General features: G+C 38.9%; 1 protein-coding gene and 1 non-coding gene across 2 annotated transcripts in view; one reads left to right on the top strand and one right to left on the bottom strand.

Moving 5' to 3' along the window:
* The first annotated feature begins 5,286 nt into the window (after nucleotides 1–5,286).
* TRNAN-GUU lies at nucleotides 5,287–5,360 on the top strand. Its single transcript has one exon. It is a non-coding gene; the product is annotated as a tRNA-Asn (tRNA).
* Nucleotides 5,361–11,928: 6,568 nt separating this feature from the next.
* COL1A2 (collagen type I alpha 2 chain) overlaps nucleotides 11,929–25,509 on the bottom strand; it is a 39,273-nt gene continuing 25,692 nt past the window's right edge. The window contains exons 33-52 of the mRNA XM_041408440.1: nucleotides 24,687–24,740; nucleotides 24,068–24,121; nucleotides 23,455–23,508; nucleotides 23,293–23,346; nucleotides 23,084–23,191; nucleotides 21,995–22,048; nucleotides 21,848–21,901; nucleotides 20,777–20,938; nucleotides 19,964–20,071; nucleotides 19,402–19,509; nucleotides 18,406–18,459; nucleotides 18,196–18,303; nucleotides 17,940–17,993; nucleotides 17,512–17,619; nucleotides 16,824–16,877; nucleotides 16,585–16,692; nucleotides 15,943–16,189; nucleotides 15,342–15,535; nucleotides 13,418–13,660; nucleotides 11,929–12,852 (exon numbers count right to left, since the gene is read on the bottom strand). Of these exons, the coding sequence (XP_041264374.1) occupies nucleotides 12,706–12,852; nucleotides 13,418–13,660; nucleotides 15,342–15,535; nucleotides 15,943–16,189; nucleotides 16,585–16,692; nucleotides 16,824–16,877; nucleotides 17,512–17,619; nucleotides 17,940–17,993; nucleotides 18,196–18,303; nucleotides 18,406–18,459; nucleotides 19,402–19,509; nucleotides 19,964–20,071; nucleotides 20,777–20,938; nucleotides 21,848–21,901; nucleotides 21,995–22,048; nucleotides 23,084–23,191; nucleotides 23,293–23,346; nucleotides 23,455–23,508; nucleotides 24,068–24,121; nucleotides 24,687–24,740 (2,127 nt within the window). The 3' untranslated portion in view covers nucleotides 11,929–12,705. The remainder of the gene's footprint in view (nucleotides 12,853–13,417; nucleotides 13,661–15,341; nucleotides 15,536–15,942; nucleotides 16,190–16,584; nucleotides 16,693–16,823; nucleotides 16,878–17,511; nucleotides 17,620–17,939; nucleotides 17,994–18,195; nucleotides 18,304–18,405; nucleotides 18,460–19,401; nucleotides 19,510–19,963; nucleotides 20,072–20,776; nucleotides 20,939–21,847; nucleotides 21,902–21,994; nucleotides 22,049–23,083; nucleotides 23,192–23,292; nucleotides 23,347–23,454; nucleotides 23,509–24,067; nucleotides 24,122–24,686; nucleotides 24,741–25,509) is intronic.

A 25,509-nucleotide genomic window follows, 5' to 3' on the forward strand; every position in this document is an offset into this window, starting at 1 on the left:
CCCGGTGGATTCAGCGGGGTCCCACCGCGCTCGGCCCGAGCCCCGCCGCTGAGCGGGGGGCGGCGAGGCGGAGACGCCCTGGGGACTGTGCTCCGTGAATGAGGAGCTGGGCGAGGGTCTGTGCCGCACACGGTCCGTATCGGGCACTGGACAGCGAGAGCTTTGTTCCAAATAATGCGATTTTTAAACACTTGTCACTCTTCTGTTGACAACGAAATGGCCATTCCAGGCTGGGAGACGCTTACTCCCTCTGAACCCGGGTGACTGTTCAAGCAAGCTGACACACTCACAGAATCACAGAATCAGGTTGGAAAAGACCTCTGGGATTATCGAGTCCAACCTGTGACCGAACACCACCATGCCAACTGGACCATGTCACTGAGTTTAAGGAAAGACATGCAGTCTTTCCTAAACACCTCCAGGCATGGTGGCTCCACCACCTCCCGGGCAGCCCATAATCACCTTTTCCGTGAAGAAATTCTTCCCAATGTTCAACCTAAATCTACTGTGGTGCATCTTAAGACTGTATCTTCTCATCCTATGGCTATTTGCCTGGGAGAAGAGGCCAACCCCCACAGATTTACCTGGGTTTGGTAGATGCATGAAATGATTGCTGAAATCAAACTTGCTAAGGTTTACAAAAGCGAAATTCTGCTCCTCCACAAGCAGCTATCTGAGTTGGGCAGGAAATCTAGGCTCCTATTCCAGTCCCTCATCAGTGGTGGGGCTGGGAAGCTGCCACCAGCCCTGCAGGCCTGGAGCAGGGCAGGCTGTCACAGGAAAGATATTTCCACAAAATAAAGTAACATATATAAACCGTATAAACAAATTAAAAACTTAGGAAATCTGTACAGTATGTAGCCACATAATGTTATGTACATACAAAATTTGAGTTCTAAGTATTCTGTTGTGTGCTGTTACTATATGTTACTATATGTATTCAATGTATGTCCCATTTCTATCCAACCAATGTCTTTACTAACTGCCAACATGTGTAGACTATACTTCTTTTCTGTTCAAGTCTGTCTGTTGATTCATTCACTTTTTCAGTATTCTTTTTAAATTATAAAAACATTTCACTATTTTAAAGCGCTCAGGTTTATTCTCTTAGGGAAAGAGAGAGAAAAATGATGCCAAGTATACAGATGGGTAGTTATTTGGCTATGTTTTTCCAGAAAAACCCCAACATAACCAAACTAAAACTAACCAAACTAAAACAATGACAACAACAAAAATCCAGACAAACCAACCCCCCATTTCTGGTTGTAGTAGGGATGTTTTTACTCCATACATGAAAAAATTCTCATTGATGCATTATTTTTTTCTCATGCCTCATTCAAAAAGCCAGAAATTTTCAAAGCCTTCTTACTTTGAACAAACTTTATTGTTAAAGTTTGTTTAAATTGTTAAAATATTGCTGTTAGTGCTTCAGTTTCTTTGTCTTAATTTCATATGCATTTTACACTTTAAGAAGCAGCTTAAACACTTTTAGACATATTCTCTAGCTATAATATTTTGTACCTTTTTGCATTGTTGCTCATTAATGGTTCTTTACAATCTTATGAAATATATCTTTCCTGCAGTCATTGAGGACCACAGGTATCTTCTTCATCTGTTTATATACATTTGTTCACAAACAAGTGAGACTTTTCATCCAACCAAAACATATTTACTTCACCCAGTCTCATTCTGTAATATAAATATGTCAAGTTTGAGGGCTATGTGGCAAGTCTGCAAGGTCCATTTATGATCATGAGTACAACTCCTCAAAACTTAGCCAAATTATTGCTGCTACTATAAGTGTAGATGCAGAAAGCATGGGGTTCTGCCAGAGCTCTGGGGGTGCTGACTCAACTTCTCAGTTAGAGTGGCTACAATGTGGCTACAATACTTAAGCAGGGAAATTTAATTTATTATTTTATTCTCAAAATCAAAAAATTAATTCAAGTTCCCACAACTAGGTTGTCTCTGGGGAGAATTACAGGGATCTTCAACTGAATCATCTTCTTTCTCTAAAAGAGCAGCAGGAACTAAACAACCATGCTTCTGTTTATATATATCTCAGAAAATTACAACCCTTTGAAATAGTAATTCTGTCCTGCAGCCTTTGGAGGGCTCTTTCAGATCTGCTGCCTGCTGCTGGAAGTCCCTGGACATTCCTCACTTGCCATGAAGACCTAATGCTGATCTTTAATAATTCCTGAAAACTCCATAAATCCATGTGTGGATTTCAACTGTGTTATTTTAGGACTGTACAAATACATGCTGGCATTGTTGCAGGTTGAGTTTCTTAATTAAGATAATCCCCCTGTGTATATTAAATATTTGTATGTGTGTGAGCAAGACATCTGCTTTTGCTTCCTTTCTTCTTTGGAGACGTTGCTTAGGAGTCTGATAATTGAGATCCCCTTCTTTCAGTCAGAAGCTTTTGCCTGAAGTGCTGTGAATTAGGAAGTGGTTTGCCATGTGGTCTCACTTCTAGCAGGTTCCTCCTTGTTTTTCACAAGCTAATTGAATTTGGCATCATGACATATACCTATGTAATTCACACCAAAACCACTATATATAAAAGACGTGATAGAAAAAGCTAATTAGGCATTGCAAAGTACCCTATAAAACCAACTCCAGACATGAACTATTATTAGCTAGAAGCAGCTTTGTAAATTGTGTACCTTCTTTATTTTTCTGTCTGCTGATCAAGTTGGTGTGCTGAAAGTAAAGCAAAAGGCTGCTAGCCCTTCTGATCAGTCAAACCTCAGCTTTTGGTTTGCAAATGCTACAGCTTCCCATTGCCTTTCTGCTTGCTCTGATGGAAGCATCAAGGGCCATCAGTGGGAGGGGGACACTTAGAGCAGCCACAGAGAGAAGACCCAGAGAAGAGAAAAGGGTTTCCTTTGAGAGGCAGAGGAGATATGACACTGCTGTGCATGTGGGATAATGTGTATGAATATTGAAAGTAAAATGCCTCTGGAAGAATTTAATATATGGGTTTTTTTCTACAGGGATAGCCTTGGGTTAACTGGTTTAATTATTTTCATAAGAGGCTGTGGTGTTTTATATGGTCACTCATGACTGACGCTGACATTACTGTGGTTTTTGGCTGCTCTATTTCCTCTATGAATCAATCTAATAACAGTCAGGAATGAAGGGGTTCATCCCACCTAATTCCACTCACTCACAGAGAACCAATCTATTTTAAACTAATCACCCTCCCTCTGCACAATTGAGAGAGCAAGTAAGGTGGTAATTTATTTGTAAGTTAGAATAAGGTGAATGACTTACCATGAAGAATTGTAACTTTCTGTTAAATTTAGAAAATAAATTTATATTGGACAGATGTCATTTACACAGGTATAATTTAGATGAGGTAATTCTTCTTTCAATGCTTCCTGACTTTGCTTGGCAGGCTCAGGATAAATGGAAAGAGAACTTTGTGCCATGGGTCAAACCTGGCATGCACATACGAGTTTGCTGATAAACTGAGCTGGCAGGAGAGGACCTTTTTTCCTGTTTTCAGTATTACAGCCATGTGTAGCTTCTCAAGTCGGAGCTACTGTCCTCAGGCAAAGGCACAATGTAATCACAAGGACTGGGAGCATGTAAGAAGATGAAGTGGCTACTGTAATATAAAGTCAGATGTAACAGAGAGCTGACATTTAACTATTCTCAGAGGAATAGCAGGGCATTCTCATGTGATATTTTCCCCTCTGAGTCTGTGTATAAGAATATAATTAATTTTTCACAAGTCTATATAGCAAAGAATGTAAGAACCAGAGCTAGAAAAAAAAATTGTCACTTACCTCTAATCTTGAAGTTTCGTAAGGGAAATGATCACATGTTCATAAGAAACATTCTGTTTGTTATATAATAAGTAGGATATTCCCTACATTAACTTACAGGTTAAGTATTGACTAATTAATTAGTAGGATCTGCCATACCCCAAACCATATCACTTCTTTATTTAAATAGTGCAGCATTGCCAGATTGCTCTGGTCAAATTGAAATTCCAGAAAAAAAAGCTATGTTTCCAATGGATTCCTGGGTGGTGTAGCATTTTCAGTTATACAGCTTTTGCTGGGACAGCTTTTGGGTACCTGCCAAATGATGGCATCAGACATTTTAATTGCTGGGTTTTTAGCCTCATAATGATAATCAATTTTCCTCTAAGAATCAAGTTTCCATGTGGCATGTGTATGCATGGTAGCCACCCATTGCAAGTATTTGATTGCATTAATGAAAAGGGAGTACAAAGTGTAAGAAGTCTTTTTCTCAGTGAACTTGTTCAATCAACCAGTATAGTATGAGTACTGAATTTGTAGCCAAATCCTGAAACAAATATGCCCTCAAACCTGTAAGATCCTGGAAATTCTATTAGCAATTACTACTTTTACAGATTTCTAATTTTGTAACAGTTATAAAATCGTTTTCTCGATAGTCTGTACTAAAATCAGACTGATATTAAGTGAAGTAATTATGGAATCACATGTACAAAGGCCATATTTAGCTTTATCACTAAGAGATAAATACATCTGCTGTTCTATAACATGAGGCTTAATACTGTTTTCATTTCAGGCTTCTGTGGGTCTGAAACAAAGATGGATCAGATGAAGACAGGGAAGGGAAATGGGCAGATAGCAAATATTTAATTCATCTGTCCCCTTTAATTAAGGATTGTCAAGGGGCTGCACCTTTCTGCATCATGGGATGTCATTGCATTGCAGCTACACAGTCCTGAGAAAGGGGCTGGGACCCAGCTAATACAAATTATTTTTCTTTCAGCTGCTTGCATTTTTATCCTCAAAGTTTTGTATCTATCACATCCATTACTTTTAATGGGTTAAGAATGTTTGGTTTTGATGAGTTTTTTGGTATGCAGGTGTAAGTTTTTTCTATTTCCCCCCCTCTCTTTTCTTGACTCCTGGTTGAGGAAAAATGGCAGTTACTGTTGCTTTCAAATTGCAACTTGAACACTTTTTTTCATATTGTTTCATTTTTCATGGTTCTCCCTTGTGCTCCAGTTGTGCCTTCTTAAAAGTCAGAATTCTTTATATTTATAGGGCAGCTTTTGGAAGCCTATACAGCCACAGTGCAAGGTTTGCTGTGTTTGTGCAGCATTATAAGCCTTTCCTTCTGGCTGCCAGCAATACAGATGCCATGTGATGACCATGTTCTCTTTTAGCATCTCTGCACTAAATCCCTGCTACTTGAAATTGATGTTTTTAGGAACATAAATTTATTTTGGGTAGGAAAATTATTTTTTCTTATGAAGATTCCAGTGCCAAGGGAGTCTCTGTGGCGCAATCGGTTAGCGCGTTCGGCTGTTAACCGAAAGGTTGGTGGTTCGAGCCCACCCAGGGACGTGTCCTTGCTTTTCTTCTGCCATGGCAGGGATTTGGAACCAGATGTTCTTAAGGTCCCTTCAAAACCTAGCCATTCAGTGAAATTTTGGAAATTTGGAATTCTCTCTTTAGCCTCAGATTCACTGAAACCCTAATTTGCTGACGCATGAAGCAATGGATTAACAGACTAAAATATTTCCATGCATCATTATTTAAAAATGAAATTGCTTAGAAATAGTTTCATTTTAGCCGAATATTGCAACATTCCCTATTCTGTCATTTTTGTTTGTCTGTATGGAGCTCTGTTGTGTTGTTTGTGAGCTGTAAAGGATCGGTGTTATTTTTTGATGTTGAAATGTAAACATATATATACAAAATATCAACATGGGCTACTGTGCACTTCAGGCTTAGCAAAGATATGTCATTTGGGAATTAACAGGTAGCTGAATAATTGTGCCATTTCCAGCAATTTTGTGTAACTGGTGAGTTGGAATCTGCAGGAGAGCTATTGTTTTTTTGCTTCTGACTTTAAATCCCTTGTGCACAGCACACTAATAGCTGCTCAGATGACTGGTAGGGAGATCTAATTCTTTGATGTGTTGTTTTTTCTTATACTTTAAAAATACTTTGAAAGTTTTTACTAATAGTGTATGGCTTTCTCTAAAGCCCAAAATCAGAAGAAATCCATATGCAGTGAAACCACTGGAGCCCATTATCCTTCAGCAGCTTTCTTGTGGACTCTCTTTCAGGAGCTGTAGTGATAGGACAGAGAGTAATGGGTATAAATTGAAAGAGGGAGAATTTAGGTTAGGTATTAGGAAGAAATTTTTTACTGTGAGGGTAGTTAGACACTGAAACACATTGCCCAGGAAGACTGTGGATACTCCAACTCTGGCCATGTTCAAAGCCAAGTTGGATAAGGCCTAGAGCAATCTGGTATAGTAGGAGGAGCCCCTCCAGGGGTGGTCAAGACTAGATGAACTTTAAGGTCCACTCCTAGCCTTTAAAATTTAATGATTCTATGATTCTATTTAATGAGCCTGTGCTTCTCTCACAGAGCTGTTTTTCCACAGACCTGTTTTCCTGGTGCATGCAAAGCAATTTGGAAATGGAATAAAAATCCCAGTTGGTTTTCAACATACCAAGTTCAGATCATATCAGATAACAAATTAAAAATTTGTATTTTTTTAGGAGGCATGCTGTCCTAAATTTCAGTTTCAGGTTGTAAAAGGCTGTGAGTTTAGCAAAAAAAAAAAAAAAAAAAAATCTATTAAGATTCATAACCATACTAAAAAAACAGATGAAGGAGTGAGTAGAAATCAGTTCAAGTAGTCTCCACAGTGTGTCTGAGCAGTGCATTTTCATGTCAGTGGCAAAGAGGTAAAGGAGCTGTTCAAAGCCCACAGAAAACAGCTACTGATTTGTTGCGTGTGAAATTTCCACAGTATTTATGTAGAGTTAACATAGAGAATGGATTTTTAGACTAAGCTTCTGCAGCAGAGAATAAATAGAATGGAAGAACAGTACTATGGACCAAGAAAGAAAGTGTGAGAGAAACTTAGTTAATCTATACGTCAGTCCTTGGGCCATAATTTTATTATCAGCGTGTCATGCTTGGAATGGATACCCAAGTCTTATTACAAGAAAGAGATCTATAAGTTCCTGATGTACAGACAATAGTAAAAGCTATGCAGGTGGTAATATCATTGCATATAGGGCCAGAGAAACACTGCCTTGAACATGAGCAAGGTGCTAGAATCAGTATTGCTTACTCTTGGATGTGCTTGTCAAAATACATATGTAATGGTTAACTTGTGAGAGGGAGGTGAGTGGGGGGTAGGAATGTAGTTCCTGAATCTCCAGGAGAATCTAAGTGCTCATACTCCCAAAGCAGCTGAGGGCATCCCAGCGCTGGAGGAGGGAGATGAAATGCTGGTTCTTCTCACCTGGAGCCAGGCAAGGACACTGTCATCTGTAGGCACAAACCACCAGCTCATCCTGCACAGGGTTAATTCTTAACCTTAGTCTCTCCAGAAAACGGGAGACTACTAACTGAGAGTTACAGGAACTATATGGAATAAAGTGTTTGAAACTGTACTCTAGAATCACATATGGAACTGAAAAAGTTCAAAGGACTTCTTGTATCTGTCTGTATCTATTGTACCTAATGCCTCTCTTGTATCTATATGAGAATTAAAGTAGATTAGAGAAATGAAGTAAAACTGTAATTCTACTTTTTGTCTACTGTGAGGCAGGTGCTCTCCATGGGTGTGGTTTTCTCTCTGCTGTTCCTGAGAAGAATCCTTTGGGTCTCAATGCAGAATCTGGGGAACAAATAATTTTGGCTATGGGCAGCTTCTGTAGGAATTGAGATTTTAGATGACTGTGGTAAAGCAAATGTATAGAGGCAGATACAGACAGCCATAATAGCAATGGATGTTCTTTCAAACTGAGGAATTAGTCTTACTCCCTGTTAAATGCTGAAAAATGACAATAAATGAGAAGGTAGCTCATTATTAACTAGAAACAGCAATGAAAAGCATTTTCTCCAAATTAAGTCAGACTGTTTTTGGGTGACTTCTCTTGTCACACTATTGTAGAGACTATACTGGGATATACTGGGAGCAGAGACTTACACCTTGAGATGTTAAATAACTTAACCAAAAAGTAGTGGTAAATCTCTTTGGATAAAATTGAAAAACAGAAAAACTGACAGTCATTATGGAGGAAAGATTTCATGAAGAAAAAACCCTGTCCTTTACACTGCTATATAGAGAAGATAATTTCAGATTGACAGAACCTAACAACTAAAAGAGTAAAGTTAATTATTGTCTTTTTTTGTGCCCTGAGTGAGCCTGCAGTTTGCTCCAAGAGCTTTCCTGTTTGGATAAGTGTTCTTCTCATATGTTAGTGCATATTTAGGGTGAGTTCTGATGCTGATGTTTTGAAGAAATAGCCTGTAGGATAGTCTTGGCACAGAAGATTATAACAGCAACAATCCTGAGATTAGCTCAGTTGCTTTGAGCATGGTGCCAATAAGACCACGGTTGTGGGTTTGATACTTCTGTGGGCCATTTACGTAAGAGTTGGACCAGGTGGTCCTGGTAGATCCCCACCAACTCAGAATATTTTGTGATTCTGTGAATGACAGTGAATTTGGGAATAGAAGCCCTAGAAAGTCTTCAGGGGCTGGTAATTAGCATGTGAGGCAGCAGGGGGTGCACAACACCTATGACAATGGTGGAGAACTGCTCTGCTGTTTGACCGTGTCTTCAGAATTGGCATTTGGGAAAAGTTTCATTTCACCTGAAAGTCCAATTTCTGTAGCTTGAACACAGTAAGATATTGATAATTGGAATTTATTTTATGTATTTCAAATGCTTGTCTTCAAAATAATATTCAAATGATCTATTGGTTTGTTTTGATAGTTATATTTGCCTTAATGAAAGTCATAATTTCCTGAGTTGTTGGAGTGTATACATAAGCATGGATTCATGTGTAGGAAATTTTTCTCATGTAATATCCAACCACATGTTTTCCAGGAAAGGACAAATGTATTCCAGGCTTAGAATACAGACATGCAGTAATTTCTTTGTTTATGCACTGTAGATTGCATTCATTATGCATCTGAGATTCATAGGAGAGCCCTATAGAAAAGTATGGATTTCTAATGAGCTCAGAATGAGGCATGATTAAAACTAAATGAATTAGGGGTTACTTCCGTTTGCATTTTATTTAAGCTTGGTAATGTCTCATTGGAATTGGATACAGGATTCTAATACTGTAAAACACTGCATCAAGAGGGTGGTAGGAAGGCAGATTCTAGGAAATCCTGTCTGAAATCACTAGAATAAAATGAATCAAAAGTCATGTCAAAAGCTTTGACTTAAACCTGAGTGGTGGAAGTGTAGATATGTTGTCTGTTAATGTTGTTTTGTCACTCACCTGTATTAAAAGATACTTGTCTGTAGCACAGTATTCATATTTTACACTGATAAACTCAGATACTAAAGATAATTGGCAGTGGCTAGTGTTTCTCCTTACAGGGCTGTGTGGTTACAACTGCCCCTTCTAGAACTGTGCTACACAGTTTGAGTTTCTTTTTGCTCAATGTTGGTCCCCTTGATGGTTCTCTCCTTGCCTCTAGTTTTTACTTAGGCCATATTAATGCAAAAGCACATGCAACAGAGAGCCCAATGTGCTGCCAGCTGAGCCTGCTGTAACAGGAAACTGCATGGACACAAAAAGAAATATTGCACTGGAGACATCAGAAGTCAGCTTAGATACAATTTGAAGCACATACTGACAGGAGCCTTTTAATCTCTGTCCATCTCCTAGGGGGATGGTGTAAGAGAAGCTGATAGACAGAATACATTTATTCATCACACAGGTGAGGGTCATCAGTCCTGCAGATTCCAGGGAGGAAAATGGTCTGAATGCTGCAGTACTTTGGTTGGCACAGTTGCGTCATGTCAGCTGTCTCTCCACCCAGCTCTTCAGAGCTTCCCCAGCAATTCTGTTCTGGTGCAGTACAGCCAGTGCTTGCTGCAAACTTTGCCTTGCACTTAGTTACTCCAGCTGTCTTCCTTTCCTTCCAAGATTATTTCCTGCTACAAATGTAAATGTTAATCTATAGTTTCAGCTAATTTATGCTGATGCTCTAGATGTATTGCTGCTGATAATGAAATTCTCCAAAGATAATGTTTATAGGGAGGCAGAGTATTCCGAAAAATAATTAAGATCACTTTACCAGAAGTTTATTCAACATCTTATATTCCCAAAACTAGACTAATATTAAGCTCTCTGCCCTATCTGCCCTTTATTTCTTATTTGCAGCTATGATTTTTGAAAGACAGTTTCTTCAATATTTTACATAGCATAAGCAAAATATTGATCATGCAATAAGTTCTGATAAGCTGAAAACCTGCAAGGCAGACTGAATATCTGTCCAGTGCTAATGAGGCTGGAATTTGTGAGGTAAATACTATGTATTTTTTCAGGTTTAATTTCCAGATGAGGTTGTTTTTTGAGCAAAGATCTGAAAACACACAATTTGGATATTATTAGTGAGCTGATAGACAGAAAGAGTTCTCTGCCTAGAAGGACATGCCATGGAATAGATCACAGAGAGCAAAGGAGGAATCAGAAGACAACAAATGGAGACAGTGTTTGCTAGCTGCTGTTTCCTTTCTAAACTCAAGTGTTCCTTTAGCTGTGCTTTGGGATTTTTTTTTCTCCCCAGGCAACAAAGGACTACCTCCTTATCCTAGCAATACCTCCCTAAACTTTGCATACCTTCTAGGGAATTGCATAACCTGAGGGATGAAATTTTAGCTTTTCAGTCCTTGTAGGAACTTCTGTCTTGTAAATAAAGAAAGAAAGTATTTGCTGTTTTCAAATATTGAATTACTGTTTTTACAACAGTAAAAATGTGAAATGCATTCAAGCATTTTCTTGAAATGGTAAGAAAATGCTTATAGTATTTTAAGAATCATCATGGTCCAATGAGTAAATGCAGGTATTTACCTACAGTATGTTTTACTCAGTGAAGAAAAAATGGGTTATATTTCATAATGGAAATTCCCATTTTTACTAATTCAGCACACAGCTGCAGGCATATAGCAGCTGCATCCAAGATCATGTTTTGATATTTGCCCTATTTTCTTTAATCAGTTAATTGCAAGCAAGAACAACAAAAAGAGTCTTTAGAAGCAGATTTTAGTGCTTTTTTCTCCTTGCACCATTTGGAGCTGCCTTCAGACTCTCAGCTGGTAATCTCTAGAGTTGTGCTTTCTTCAGGTTACAGGGACTTTATTCTGGATATTTTCTTCATGCCACTCTTTGGGGGTTCTGTCTGGCCATCTCACCTCATGCCTTGCATGCTTTTGCTGTTGTCTTCATGCTCCTCTGTTGGTTCTCTCAAGCACCTTCCCAACTACAAAAACATGGCTGTTGGAATTGCAGTTCATTTAGGGTTTTCAGCAGTCTTCTAAAAGGTCTCAGAAAAGACATCTTTGCTTCTCATGGTGGTTTGTGTGACAGTAAATTATTAAGGCTAGCAAAAGCATATGGTTCTGTGCCCCATACAGAATTGAACAAACTGTAAGGGCCTAACACTGACCTTCCTGACAAAACAACTACATTTGAGATTCTTGGCATAGACTTCTGCACCTCTTTTCTGAAGTGCACAGGCACAGTTCTGCTGGTTACAGCAAAGTATCAGAGCACAGCTCAATCAACTGCCATGAGTTTTCTGTCCTCAAGTGAAAGAGAGAAGCTTAATTTTCCTTCCACCTTTAAGTGAGATGATGATCCTTCTTGCAGCCAGTAATCCTACTTAGTAGTTGGACAAACAGATGGAATTATTTCTGCTCCTGAACTTGGCGTACTATGAGGCACAGAATTACTGAGTGAGTTTCTTGAGAACTTCTCAAAAGTTAGTGTTGAAATGAAGAGTCGAATAGACAATCACACCCTTAAGAGAGTTGTAGGCAACCTTTTGAGGCTTTAACAAAATGTTTTATAGCAATGTGCTAAAATCTTGGTCTGAGAATCTCCAATGCATCTAAGCAAGTAATTAAATAGTTTCTTTTGGAACACTGGACATGCTTTATTTAATTTTTTTCACAATTTATTTAAACATCTCACATATACAAAATACATTTTCGTTCTTTTTTTTTTTTTTGAGAAATGATGACCTTTTTTTACCCATAGTAGAAGATTGAAATGAAATTTGAAAGTGGGAACACCTGATTTTGGAGGAAGAAGATCAAGAGGAAGAAAAATTATCCACATGCTTAAGCTGTGGGTGAGACAGGACATCTTAAGTTTTAAGACAGACTTCAAAGAAACAGAGAAGCAATATTTTAAATGCCACTAGCACCATCAAAGTTCAAGTATTGGAAAGATACTCTGTAATTATGCAATTAGCACCACTGTATTTTGAGTGGAATTGAAAGTACCTCAGATCATATGGAGAAGTTCCTACAAAAGATGTGGATCACTCTTGATTTAGTGTATGAGGTAGTTTAAACCTTTGGAAGTCATGGATTTAAACTTCCTCTGTGGAAGATATTCAAAGGCCACAAGTGGTGCAAACTTTCATGACTTTTTATTTTGTTTTTTTTTTTTCTTTACAAAGGTTGACATTTCCCAAAACAAGGTGTTAAATCTTGAAAGACTTCCAAGTCCATTTGGGGCTGTATTAAATTTCATTGCACAATGCTCCAATCAATTCTTCTCCTTCTCTTTCGCCCAGAGTTTAAGCAAGTAGATGAACAGAAGAAATGGAAGGAGTCAGCTTTCATTATAAAAAGAAATGACAAGAGAATAATTTGGGAGAGGCTTTAAGTTAATTTTAGTTCATTCATTTAAAACAGACTGGGCCAATGTCCAAACCGAATTCTTGGTCAGCGCCGCCAATATCCAAAGGTGCAATGTCAAGGATGGGCAAGCGGGATGGCTTATTTGTTCTGTATTCAATGATTGTTTTGCCCCACTCGTTGTTCTTTCTCTGTAAGAGAAGATTCATTGCAATTGTTATTGCATTGTTCATAGTATTAGGAATTGTTTTACCTGAATGGATAATTCCTGAAATAATTTAATATTAATTTTGCTTGTATTGTTTGCAAATCAGATACCCACATCCAACTATTTAAATCTCCAATACAGAGAAAATATTTACTTGAATCTTTTGTAGTCTGATGTGATGCTGTGTGCAAACTACCACATTATTCAAAATTATGTTAGATGCTAAGAGAACTCTGCCTGATTGTTTCAGGACTTAAAGATCCTGCCCCTTCTATGGCATGTGCGTTGTTTTCTTATCAATCTTCTGTTTACATAGAATTTGGACCTAGTGCCTCTGAAAATTCTTTTTTTGGCCACATGTACAGTACAAGGTAGGATTTTTTTGTAACCTTTTCCTTCCCACTTGTTAAGGATCTGCCATGGTTGGATTGGTAGGCTATTTTGCTGGTTTGACCAATAATCTAATTCTGAATTAAAGCACAACTCTATCCCTAATCAAATGCCTAGGCCTGGGCAGTCACCACGCCCATGGTTTCTGTGTTACTTACAGAGCAGCCATCCTCGAGAACACTGAAAGTGAATCTGCTGTTGCCTTCAGCTCGTAGCTCAACGTCGTTGGATCCCTGCAGCACAACAGCTTTCTTAAGGTTGCCAGTTTCTGCATCCATGTAGGCAATGCTGTTCTTGCAGTGGTAGGTGATGTTCTGGGAGGCATGGTTGGCCAGCAGACGCATGAAGGCCAGTTGGGTGGCCATATCCTTGGAGGTCACTCCTTCACTATTGTATTCAAACTGAAAAACAGAGAGGAACCCAGTCAGTAGTATTGTGGGGGAAAGGAGGATGTTTGTAATGAAAATGAGTGATAGCTGCTCTGGTGTCCTGGTTTTAGCTAGGGTAGAGTTAATTTCTTCTCAGTTGCTGATACAGGGCTGTGTTTTGGATTTGGATTGGTGTTGAAAACACACTGATGTTTCAGATTTTTGCTAAGTCAAGGACCGTTTTTTTTTTTTTTTTTTTTGTGTCTCATCCTCTGCCAGTGAGGAAGTGTGCAAAACAAACTGGCAGGGAGCATAGCTTGGACAGGTGACCTGGGCTGACCAAAGGAATATTCAACACCATAAAAAATAATGCTCAGTATATAAACTGGGATGAAGTAACCCAAAAAGGCAGCCAGTCTGGCTTTGGGAAGCAGGGAGGTCTGGCACCAGTCAGCAGGTGGTTAGCAATGACATTTTGCATCACCTATTGTTTTGCTTTTTATTATCATCATTATTATTTACCATTGTTACTGTATTTTCTTTTCAAATATTAAACTGTTTTTATTGCAACATGCCAGTTTTACTTTGATTCTCCTCCCCTTCTACTAGGGTGTATTGGGGGGAAGAGAGAGGGAGTTGAGCAAGTGGCAATGGTACCTAATTTCTATCTGAGCTTAAACCATGACAGCTTTAAAAAAAAGAATCCCCAGTCTGCAATCACTTTTCTATTGCCACCCCAGAGCTAAAGAGCACAAAATATAAGTAGTACGAGGTAGACTGACAACCAGGTGTGAGTGGATGTAGTTGAACTGTAGAGTTCTGTTCCAAGGTATGGTGTTAGCAGTTTATATGGATTCAGAGACAAGATCAGATAAGTTCAAGGAAGACAATCTACTGTTCCCACAGCTACACACAAACAATGCCTGTCTCAATAAAACTGTGAAACCTTTTTTGATAGTTTTGAAATTTTTTTTAATACACCAATGTCTATGGATGGTACAAATGTTCTTTTTCACTCTTATATTTTTTTTACAGTATCTACTTTTTGCCCCTCTAAGAAACAGGACCCTAGACTGTTCTGATCCAATGTGATTAAATTCATTTTAGACACTTCAACACAATATTAACTCAATTTCATTTAAGAATTAGGTAATTAAATCTCCTTAGCTGAACAAAAGTGATGTATTTGCAATTTGCTGGGACAGTGTCTAACATGCAAGTAGTAGTTCTTGTTTTCACTTACACCAACAATTCTCAGTGTTACGGTGGCATGCACTCAGAATCTGCGATGTGTAATATAAATATCTTTCCAGGAATAGTGTTGTATAAAAAATATCAATTAAAAAGATTGATGTTTTTCTTAATTTTTCAGACATTTTCTGAAAAAATTGGTAGATGTCTTTATATGTACCATATTCCAGACCAGGCTTCCCTTAGCAATAACCATTAGTCAGGCTGAACTGATCATTTGCAGACATCAAGAAAAGTTGATGTCTTTTCTTGATGTCTGCAAATACTGCAATACTGAGAAGTACTTTTAACAAACTGATCTAAATCAGAATCAGAGCTCTATGCCCTTGAGATAAAAGGTAGCCGGCTTTTTCATATTTCTCCCCTAAGAACTTAATTTATGTGCTTGCTTCTGAGAGTCACTGAATTGAGAACTCTTCAGACAGTGCTGCAGGAAACAATCACCCTGCCATACATCACTTACCTGGCTGCCACCATTGATAGTTTCACCAAACCATATGTGCTGCTTCTTGTCCTTGGGATTCTTGTTGATATACCAGTTCTTAGCAGGAATGTTGTCAGGGTTGGCATAGATGCAAGTCTCACCATTGGAAAAATCACAGTATGCTCTAATGGCATCTGCAGTGCAGCCTTGGTTGGGGTCAATCCAGTAGAAGCCTGCCATTGAGGGGAGGAATGTAAATCATGGTTCATTCTGCACAAACTTTGCATGCAGCTCATATTCACTTATCTTATATAGGAACTCAGGCCATAAATATCACAGCTAGGGGCAATATTAAGGTGATAAGCGGGATACAGATATTTTGGATTGTTAATGTATAAGAAATTGTATTTGAAATCAATTTAATGTGATATTTTGGAAAATTATTGCAATAATGTGCAACAATATCCACAAAGAGTTTTTCAGGATGTAACTGTATCTATTTTCAGTGGAGGCAGAAAGAACTTCTTCACTGGTCATTTAGTATTTTTGCCACGTGGCCAAGGATACCTTTTACTGAAGAAAGCTAATGCCCTGGAAGTGCTGCTGAGCCAGAAAAGGCAAACATCTGGCACTAACATACCGCTGCTCCATTCTGGGTGGCTAAGTCTGAGGTCACGGCAGGTGCGAGCTGGGTTCTTTCTGGAGCCTTCTGGGGTCAGCAGGGTCTCAATTTGGTTGTTCAGTGTTTTCAGAGTGGCATCAACTTCATAATCCTTGGGTCTGAGAGAAGGCTGATCAGCCCGGTAGTATTCTGCATCAAAGCCAACTTCATATCCACCACCATTGGGACCAGGGGGGCCAGGAGGACCAGGAGGGCCAGGAGGACCCTGAAGTTTTTCAAAAGCAGAAGACAAAAAGCATTCTGTTAGAGATATGGTGCTTTTAGTGAAATGCTTCCACACATGCATACTCCTAGTTAACTCCTGGCACCCTCAGCTCTCATCGGAGGCAGCACACCTGGACTTGCCCTGTGGTGACTGCTATGGGTTGAAACAGTGGAAGATGCACAGTGCAGGACTACCACACCTCCTTTTGCATTTGCAGTCTGGCTGTAAGGTGAAGAAAACCTTTTTGTTTAGGTCTGTTAAACATTTCCCTAATATTACATATCTTTTTTAAGAAATAAAACCATGTGTGTTATTAGGCTTCTGAAGTGATGTAACTACTAGGCTTATAGTATAACATAAATGTGTTAAATCAACAAAAAAAAGGTTATACTCACAGCAGGACCTTGGCTACCATGAGAGCCACGCACACCAGCAGGGCCAATAGGTCCAGGGAGACCATTGCGACCATCTTTACCAGGAGGACCAGAAGGACCAGGTGGACCCTAAACGGAAATTTGGAAATTTGAACAGACATTAAAGATGCTACAAATAGGGATTCATATGGATGGGAGCATACATATATATTGCACAAAGAGAATGGGAGTTATTTGAACATATTCTGAAATTCACTTACCCGTGGACCAGCAGGGCCAGTGTTACCAGGAGGACCTTGATCACCATGTTGGCCCTATTGGGAAAGATACACAGTCATCAAAAAAAGAGCAGTGGAACTTGTTTGTGTTTGCTTGATTCAAGAGTGAACTGTATGTAATGTGTATTTGGGTTCAGAGAATAGGAATCTAGGGCTAATGACATTTATTAGTGGAGTTAGGGTGTGAAATGCTTGTTTTGGGAAGAGAGGAGAGAGGGTAAAATTCTTTATGTTGTTTCTTCTGATCTTCAGAGAAGGCTTTAAAATAAAAGTCAGAATTCCTACAGTTGATACCCAAATTTAAAGGGAAGGAAATCTAAAAATTACTTGAGCTTTTCTGAGATAAAAGTTTTATAATTTCTGGCCAAAATAAAAAATAATACTAAAACAAAGGCAGAAGATTTTTTAATCCTTTGTTATCCAAATGCAATTGAGCTTCAAGGGAACTAATGGTAGTCACAGTTCTAATGCCAACACCAGAATCTTCAGTTTTGTACAAAAACCATTTAATGTTAAAGAGACTATTTATGACTCTCCACTTGAAAGTTGCTGCAGAGTGGAGTAAGTGGTATTAACATACTGTATTGTGCATATGTAATTCCTTGCTAGTGTGACCTTATTTTGGTTTTTTTACTCTTAATATTCAAAACCCTGAAAATCATTTACTTACAGCAAGACCAGGAAGACCCTGCAATCCATTGTGTCCCTTCAAGCCAGGCAGACCTCTAGGCCCCTTATCACCAGGCAGACCTTTCTCACCACGTGGACCTTGTGGGCCCTAGGAAGGGATATAGGTGTCAAAGGAATAAATTAGAAAGCTTCAAGAACATACTCCTGTCAAAGCAAGAATTAAGTGTAAATATTCTACATTAAGTCATATCCCAATGTATATAATGGACATCCCCTTAAAATACACAGGAAGATCAGTATTGATCCCACAAAAGAGAATGCTAATTGAGATTCTAAATTCCTAAATATTTTCAGGTCCTTTAGCATTACCTTTTGGGCCCCTTGATCACATTTATGAGAGTTCTTATCGATAAATCATGTTTTTTCTTCTTGCATCAATGTGGTAATGTATTTAAAAATCAGACTTACAGCAAGACCTCTTGGACCAAAAGCACCAGCAGGACCGACAGCACCAGCAGGGCCCTGAAACAAGAATAGAGAATACATGTCACTGCTGCATATTGTTCTAATGAAGGTTCCATGCTCAACACATCTCTGGAGAAAGTGAAGTAATTATCTATACATTGTAGAGGTGGGAAGTACTTTGTATATATGATAGACAAGTCTTAGTCCTTTTATACCTTAATCTAGAAAGTTAAGGTATATCATCATATCATCAACTTACAGGTTCACCACGGTTTCCAGGCTTCCCAGAAGGACCAACTTGGCCATGAGGACCAGGAGCACCCAGAGCACCACTGGGACCAGGATTACCAGGAGCACCACGCTCACCCTGGGAACAAAGGAGTGTGACAGGAGACACATTGTGTTATTACTGACTTACACATATTGGAATATTTCTTCCATGACAATGAAATAAAAGAAACAAAGTTACCTTGAAACCAGGAGCACCATCACGGCCTGGAGGACCATCATTTCCAGGATTGCCCTATTAAAATTCCATGAAAAAAATTACTAAATTCCATCATCTTTCACAGACAGAACTGTGTCTCAGTCTAATTGCTTACAGTGAGAGTAAGAAGATATTGAGATAGGATAGCATAAATATAAAGAGAAAGAACTTTTTTCCTGCCATACATGCCATTCACAAATACCTTAAATGTACTAATGTTCTCAGAAAATCTAAAATGGTCTTCAAATATTTTAGGTTTTAGAAGTTGGGTAAAGAAAAAAATTACTGGGCTTTGCTACATTTCTCTAAATGAAAAGGCTAAGACAACAGTGGTCTTTACTAGCTTGGACTCTTAAAACTGAGACTTTTTTTTAGATGAAAAATGCCAATGGAGGGAAAAGAACCTAAAAAATAGCCACAACTAAATTAATTTGCTGTGGTACTTCACAAGGTTAAAAGGTTTTCTTTGTGAATATTAATTTCACTTCAGCACTTAGGCTGTGTCCAAAAAAACCCATTTTCCTACAGAAAATTCCAATGAAACAAAGTTCAGGATTTTTAAATTACTGTTCTCTGTTCTCCTTGAAATTCTGCAAAGTCTCTTCAAGGTTTGTGTTAACAATGTATTAACTATGCTTCAGGTTACCAAATAAGCTTCCCTGATAAGGCTGCAGTTTTTATACTTTCATGAAAGATATGTATGTTCCCCACTCCATCTTTCTTGGCATTTAAGTAAAAAGTGAAAAGATTCTGAGAGTGATTTCAGGATGTATTTCAGACACAATTGTGCTTTAAAAACTCTGTCATCTAGCTGGGCACAGGAATCCATATCTATCAAAATCCTGATATAATTTTCTCTGAAGACATTGCACAAGTTTGCTAGCAGAACAGCCTCCTGTTCCATCCACTTCTTCCGAGTATTTGTATTTGGATCAGAATGAAGAAAAAGCAATCTGAAGAGGATAAAAGACAGCTTACATCACGTCCAGCTTCACCAGGAGCACCATTTGGACCAGGAGAACCCACAGGACCAGAGGGACCACGAGCACCAGGAGGACCAGAAACACCCAGGGGACCAGGTTCACCCTAATACAGGAACAGTTGTAACAAAATGTGACATTATAATACAACACAAACCAGTCTTACAGAACTTTTAGCCTTTATCTAAGAGCAGCACTTCTCTGCAATGAGTTTGGGAAGGAAAAAGAATCAGGACACAAGAAACATACCTATCTATATCAAATGCTATCTTCATTCTAAATGTTACTACTAGAAACCTCTTAACATTTCTGACATTTCTGACATTTCTGACATTCAGAAATTTGCTCACCTGCAGATAATTCTAGTTTGTCTGCAACAAGCCATAATTTCTTCCAATGATCTATGTCTAGTAGGTCCATATCCTGTTTCCAACAGCAATGGAAACAGCATAATCTGCATCTCCCTGGCTTCCCGTAAGACAGGACCTCAAGTGTGTGTGGGTTTTTTCTTTTTAATTACATGTTATCTGTTTGAAGCAGTTAACTAATCATATACTCACTGTTGCTCCAGAGATGCCTGGAAGACCACGTTCTCCCCGAGAGCCAGGCAGACCAAGGATACCAGGAGCACCAAGAATACCCTGAGGACCTGGGGTACCAGGAGGACCCTATGACATGAAGAGAATAATATTTCTATTAATAGACAAAAATAGATGCAACACACACATCAGACAATGATACTGAAAATTGCATTCTTGGTTACAATTTTTGCAGATCACAGAAAAAATTCCTCTGATTTTTTTTTTTGGGTAACAATTGTGGTATTTCACACAAGTGCTTACTTCAATAAGACAGAAACGTATGACTTTTAAAAAACCCCAGTAATTCTGGATGTGAAAGCTTAAAGATACTCAAAAGTAATTAATTTACTGCATAATTCTAAGTCAACCTGTGGGCTTTAACCTTGTGATCCTCACAAATCAGAGTTTCTGATGCAGCTATGAATTGAGATTGTTCTAAATGGACATTCACAGGTTCCTTCTTTTTCTATCCATGAGCATCAATTTCAGAGCAATTTCCTTTTCTCAGACTAAATATCAATTTCTTCTGTAGTTAGAGAAAGATACAGCTCTCCACAAGAGAAAAAGAGAAAGAAAACCCTGACCCAGGGATCAGGCTCACTTTTTATGGCATGTTTGTCAAGCATGCCTATGAACAATTTCTTGTGTCTCAGTGGAACTTCTACTTAAAGGCTTTGCTAAATTTGTGGATAAAGTAGAAAAGCCCTTCACTAACACCAAAACTATCTCAGAAACCATAACATTTACATGAAGAGAAATATATTTAATGAGATGTGATATTCAGTAACTTACAGCAGCACCAGCCTCTCCAGATGGACCTTTCTCACCAGCAAAGCCAGGTGGGCCAGCAATACCTTGTTCACCAGTGCGGCCAACTGGTCCAACATCACCACGCAGACCTCGAGGACCATCTTTGCCAGCTGGGCCAGGAGGACCAGGGGGACCAGTGATGCCCTAGGATTGAGTATGAATATAACACCATTACAATATAGACCTGGGGATAAAATTTCATTTTAAGTCCATGTGAAAAAATAGTTCCTTGCAATAAACAGGTCATCAGCTGCTCCAAAGCAGCAACTTCCACTGCTTTGTTAGCAGTGGAGAGCTGGAAGCAGTAGAATTATTTGACTGCTTTTTATTTTTTTTAAACTCTGGGCAGGTGAAAGTGGTAAAATTTGATGGGAAAATATAGACCTGTCTCTTGTTGGAGACACTAATTTTAACTATAAAATCCATGATTAAAAAAAGCCCAGTATCTTCCAATTCAAGAGCATTATTTGCTTTGCATAACAGGATTTAAAATTTATTTAAATCCAGAGTATCTAAGAAACGAAGTGCCTTTTGGTAAAGGTTGGAAACACCTTTGAAAAGAAAAGACTACACATGTCAATCTAGAATGAGAATTTCTTGCTGAAAAATAAAAAATATTCACATTCCAAAACAGAGTGAGCTTGCCCTGCTCAAAACAGGCACTAGAACTGCAGGTACTTAAGAAAATGTAGACATACAATAACCTTAGCATTCTTCTGCAGATTGGACATGACCTTATTCCACTCCATCATGAGTAATTGCATAGCCATTGATTTAAACAAAAGCAAATAAACACTGATTTTCGGAAATGGTTGGGTACTTCAAAAGGCATAGGGATGCTTGATGGATTATAAAAACTCACAAATTAAATGCATAGGTTGTACTCTGGGAGCTTGAATAATTAGATTTTTTTTTTCTCATCCAGTTCTATAAGGATCTGAGGTTATTCCAGTGCAATTACGATTCACATCAATGAAACAAAAGTTAGGATTATCCCTAAGCAAAAGCAGCTTCTGACTTATCTCCCATTACAATTCTTCACTAGTTACTTACAGCAGGGCCAGGAGGACCAACTCTTCCAGCAGCACCAGGGAAACCAGTCATGCCCTAAAAACAAATTTGAAAATAAAGATTAGGTTTAAAGGAAACAAAAACTTCATGAAAAGCAACAATGTCAGTACTAGAAGCCTGAAGACTTACAGGAGGACCAGCATCACCACGAGGGCCAGCAGGACCAGCAGCACCAGCGGGACCCTAAGTAGGAAGGATTGAAAAAGAGAGATGGGTCAAGCAGAGACAATTAATGCTCCCTATTGAGAATAAGGGCTCAGTTTCACTATTGTGAAAGCTAAGGGTGATTTTTATACCAGAAGAGGACTGGGCCCAAAATCATTCTGTCTATCCTGACAATAGAGTATTAAATTCGCACACATTTTAAATCAGTATCATAAGGCTTGAGAAAAGTTGCATAAGGCATTTATGATTCAGGTTAATTTCCTTGCAAATGTTACATTCATCTAAACAAATCTGGAAGTCAAAATGTGAAAGCAGGGCAAAATCATCAAATCCTCTGTTTGCACTGTGTAACTAATACAGCTGCTTAGTGCAAGAGCCTGGTATTGGTATTAAAATCATACAATAAGCAAACCAAGCCACGCTATCCTGCAACACTTTGTGGTATTTGAAGTACGTGGGTCTGACTTTCTGCATCATGTCAACCAGTTCCCCAGTGATATGCATGTGAGGCAGTATACAACTTTGAGCTATAAAGGCCATGAAGAGCCTATGTGCAAATGGGTGCACAGACAAATTTGCACACATGCTTCTGGATGGCTATAAAGGTGTCAGCCCATGAAAGCCTATGTGCAAATGGGTGCACAGACAAATTTGCACACATGCTTCTGGATGACTGAGTCTGAAAAATCAGACTGTGACAGCACATCCCATCTTTGAGAGAAAAGTGTCAACATCCTCAGCTCAGAACTTACCCACAATCACCCCCTGAATGGTCCAAGATAGAGTGATTTTGCTGATCTTCAGAGCAAGTTGAAAATTAGTTATTGTTTTCTCTTCATTTCAGTTCCAGACTCACGATCTGAGCCCACATAAATAGATTGATAAAATTTACATAATATGTGAAAATCAGCATGGTAACTTTTCTCACAGCCTAGCTTGAAGTTTTGTTTCTTTCTTTCATTACCTGTTCAGAATTCAAGGCTTTCAGACTAATGTATTGCTTGCATGGCACAGTTGAGAACTATGCATTTTACAAAGACACAATTCACTTACTGGTGGTCCGGAAGCACCGATTGGGCCAATGGCACCTGTTGGTCCAGTTTCACCCTTAGGTCCTTTGGGTCCACGCTCGCCTTTAGCACCAGGCTGACCAGCTGCACCCTGTGGGCAGAAAAACAGACAAAATGAGGAACTGAAAACCTTGCAGAGGAAATAGAGGAAGGATATGGCATCAATGTGAGGAAGGTGCAAACAAAACTTACAGGGGGTCCAGCAAATCCACTGGGACCTACAGGACCAGGCTCACCACGTTCACCCTAGAGAGGGGACAAAGAAGAGATGAGTGGTTAGAATGATCTTTAAAAGAGCAGTTTTTCGAACATCATGTCTTTGACACAGGAATAATTGTTGAAATTACAACTTACAGGGATACCACGGGCACCAGCAGGACCTGCAGGACCAGCAGGACCTCCTTCTCCCTAAAAGATAAACAAAACACTTTGACAATGGGAAATGGCCTAACTGCAGCCAGAACAGGAATGCTCCTGTGGTACAGATACATATAGTGAGTCTCCTTGGATCTCCAGTACAGAGGATGTTACTGAAAATGCTTCTGGTTTTGATCCACCCTGTATTAATAATATCTAGTGATTCTCAGACAGATGTAATATCATTCTGAGCTAATGTGTAGTTATTCATCATTGTACCAAAACCTCCTCTCACAGTGCGAGTAGGATTGTGGAGTTTAACCTCAGCTGGGAAAAATTCTGCCCAAGGCTGAATCAGAATCCTCTCTAGATATAACCCACTGCCATGTAGATGTGCATCCCCTTCCCTGCCCTTTTAGAAAATGGCTTGGGGTCCTATGGCAAGCTTCACTGAATAGTCCCAAAAGCCTTTGCTTCCTGAATCTGAAAAACTTAAAGAATTGGTGCAAACCAGAAAGAGGGAATTGGTTTTTATGGAACTCATCTTGAATATTTATGTGTGAGTAAACTGCACCAACAAGGCATTTTTTCATTCAAAGAGTAGACTTACCCGATCACCAGCACCACCAGCAGGGCCAGGAGCACCAATAGCACCAGGCAGACCCTATAGGCCAAGAGACAGGACACTCTTTCAAACAAAATGTAAGTACGACCAACTACTTTAAATAAGCTTTCTCTTTCCCCCTGGAGAAAGGTGTGTAACTAACTTTCTTTCAGATGTTTTCAATATAAAGGATATATGATTTTATAAAACAAAATCTATTCTGTTATTTTCCTTCCCGAAGTATGAATTCTAAGACACCTGAAATTTCAAATTAAGGTTACTTTTGTGTAACTTTGCAGGCTGCCTTTAAAATTTGCTGTCTGGGCTGAGCCCATGAAATTAGGAGGACACTGTCATGCTGAATAGCTGCACAATGTCTGTGTAATATTCTGCTCTTGTAATTTTTCTGCTTTGAGGCAAGAGAAGTGATCAATTTTCTCTCTCTCTCTCCCTGAATTCAATCATCCTTGGACGAGGGGCAACAAAATTATACTGATTTGTATCAAAAATGAGCAGACACCAGCACTAACGCAATACAGTGGGAAATGCAAGTTCTGAACCTTCTCAGTTATTTAAGTTCTGAGGTGTAGTGAGGTAAAGTCGAGTAGAACCACAAGACACTTACACGAGCACCATCTCTTCCTGTTGCACCTGTATCACCTCTCAGACCTGGGGCACCCTGGAACACACAGAGGGAAAAATTGTATGGGTAGTGAACACAACAGTTGGCATGAAAGAAGTCTTGAGCTGTTTGCTGAGTATCTGTGCATTACTTAGACATCATACAAAAACCTTATGCTGGGTTTTCTGGAGAAATGATTATTTTGTTATTGCTGAGTGGGTACTGACTGGCAAATTCAATGTTTGGAAAGGGTACTGCCATGCTTTTCAGAATAAACCTGATTCTGTCATGGGAAGCCTTCTTGGCTTCTCCCAGGTACCAAGAATTTTGAATGGAATTAGAAATTGAAAACCATGTGCATTTATATTACAAACGATGAATATAAAGCCCCCTCAAAACCTCTTTTTTTCTGGTCGAGAGATATCCACCTGTAAAAGTTCTAGGTATTCATGTTATACCTTCTATATGAAACAAGAAAACAGCTACTAAAATGATGTCATATGGGCAGAAACATAAAATGCCACGTGATTTATTATTAGTTATTTTCAGACCATCACTAGAGTCAAGAAACCAGATCAGCACTCTGTTCTCTCTTTTTTTTTTTCTTAATACAGCCTAGTGTTCTTCATTAATCTGCATGTCAATACATAGTGTTTTTGAAAAAGTTTTAGGATAGCAACTTAGAAAAGATGGTCAGTCCGTTAGACCAACAAGACCCCTACTGGCTGACCACTGAGTCATATGGTTTCACAGTAAATAAAAGTCACACTGGGGACACCTGCAGGTTTTTCAAGTTAATGAAATTTAGACATCTCAAACCTGTGCA

The sequence above is a fragment of the Onychostruthus taczanowskii genome, unplaced genomic scaffold, assembly GCF_017590055.1.
Source record: "Onychostruthus taczanowskii isolate IOZ18803 unplaced genomic scaffold, ASM1759005v1 scaffold3, whole genome shotgun sequence".
Taxonomy (NCBI): domain Eukaryota; kingdom Metazoa; phylum Chordata; class Aves; order Passeriformes; family Passeridae; genus Onychostruthus; species Onychostruthus taczanowskii.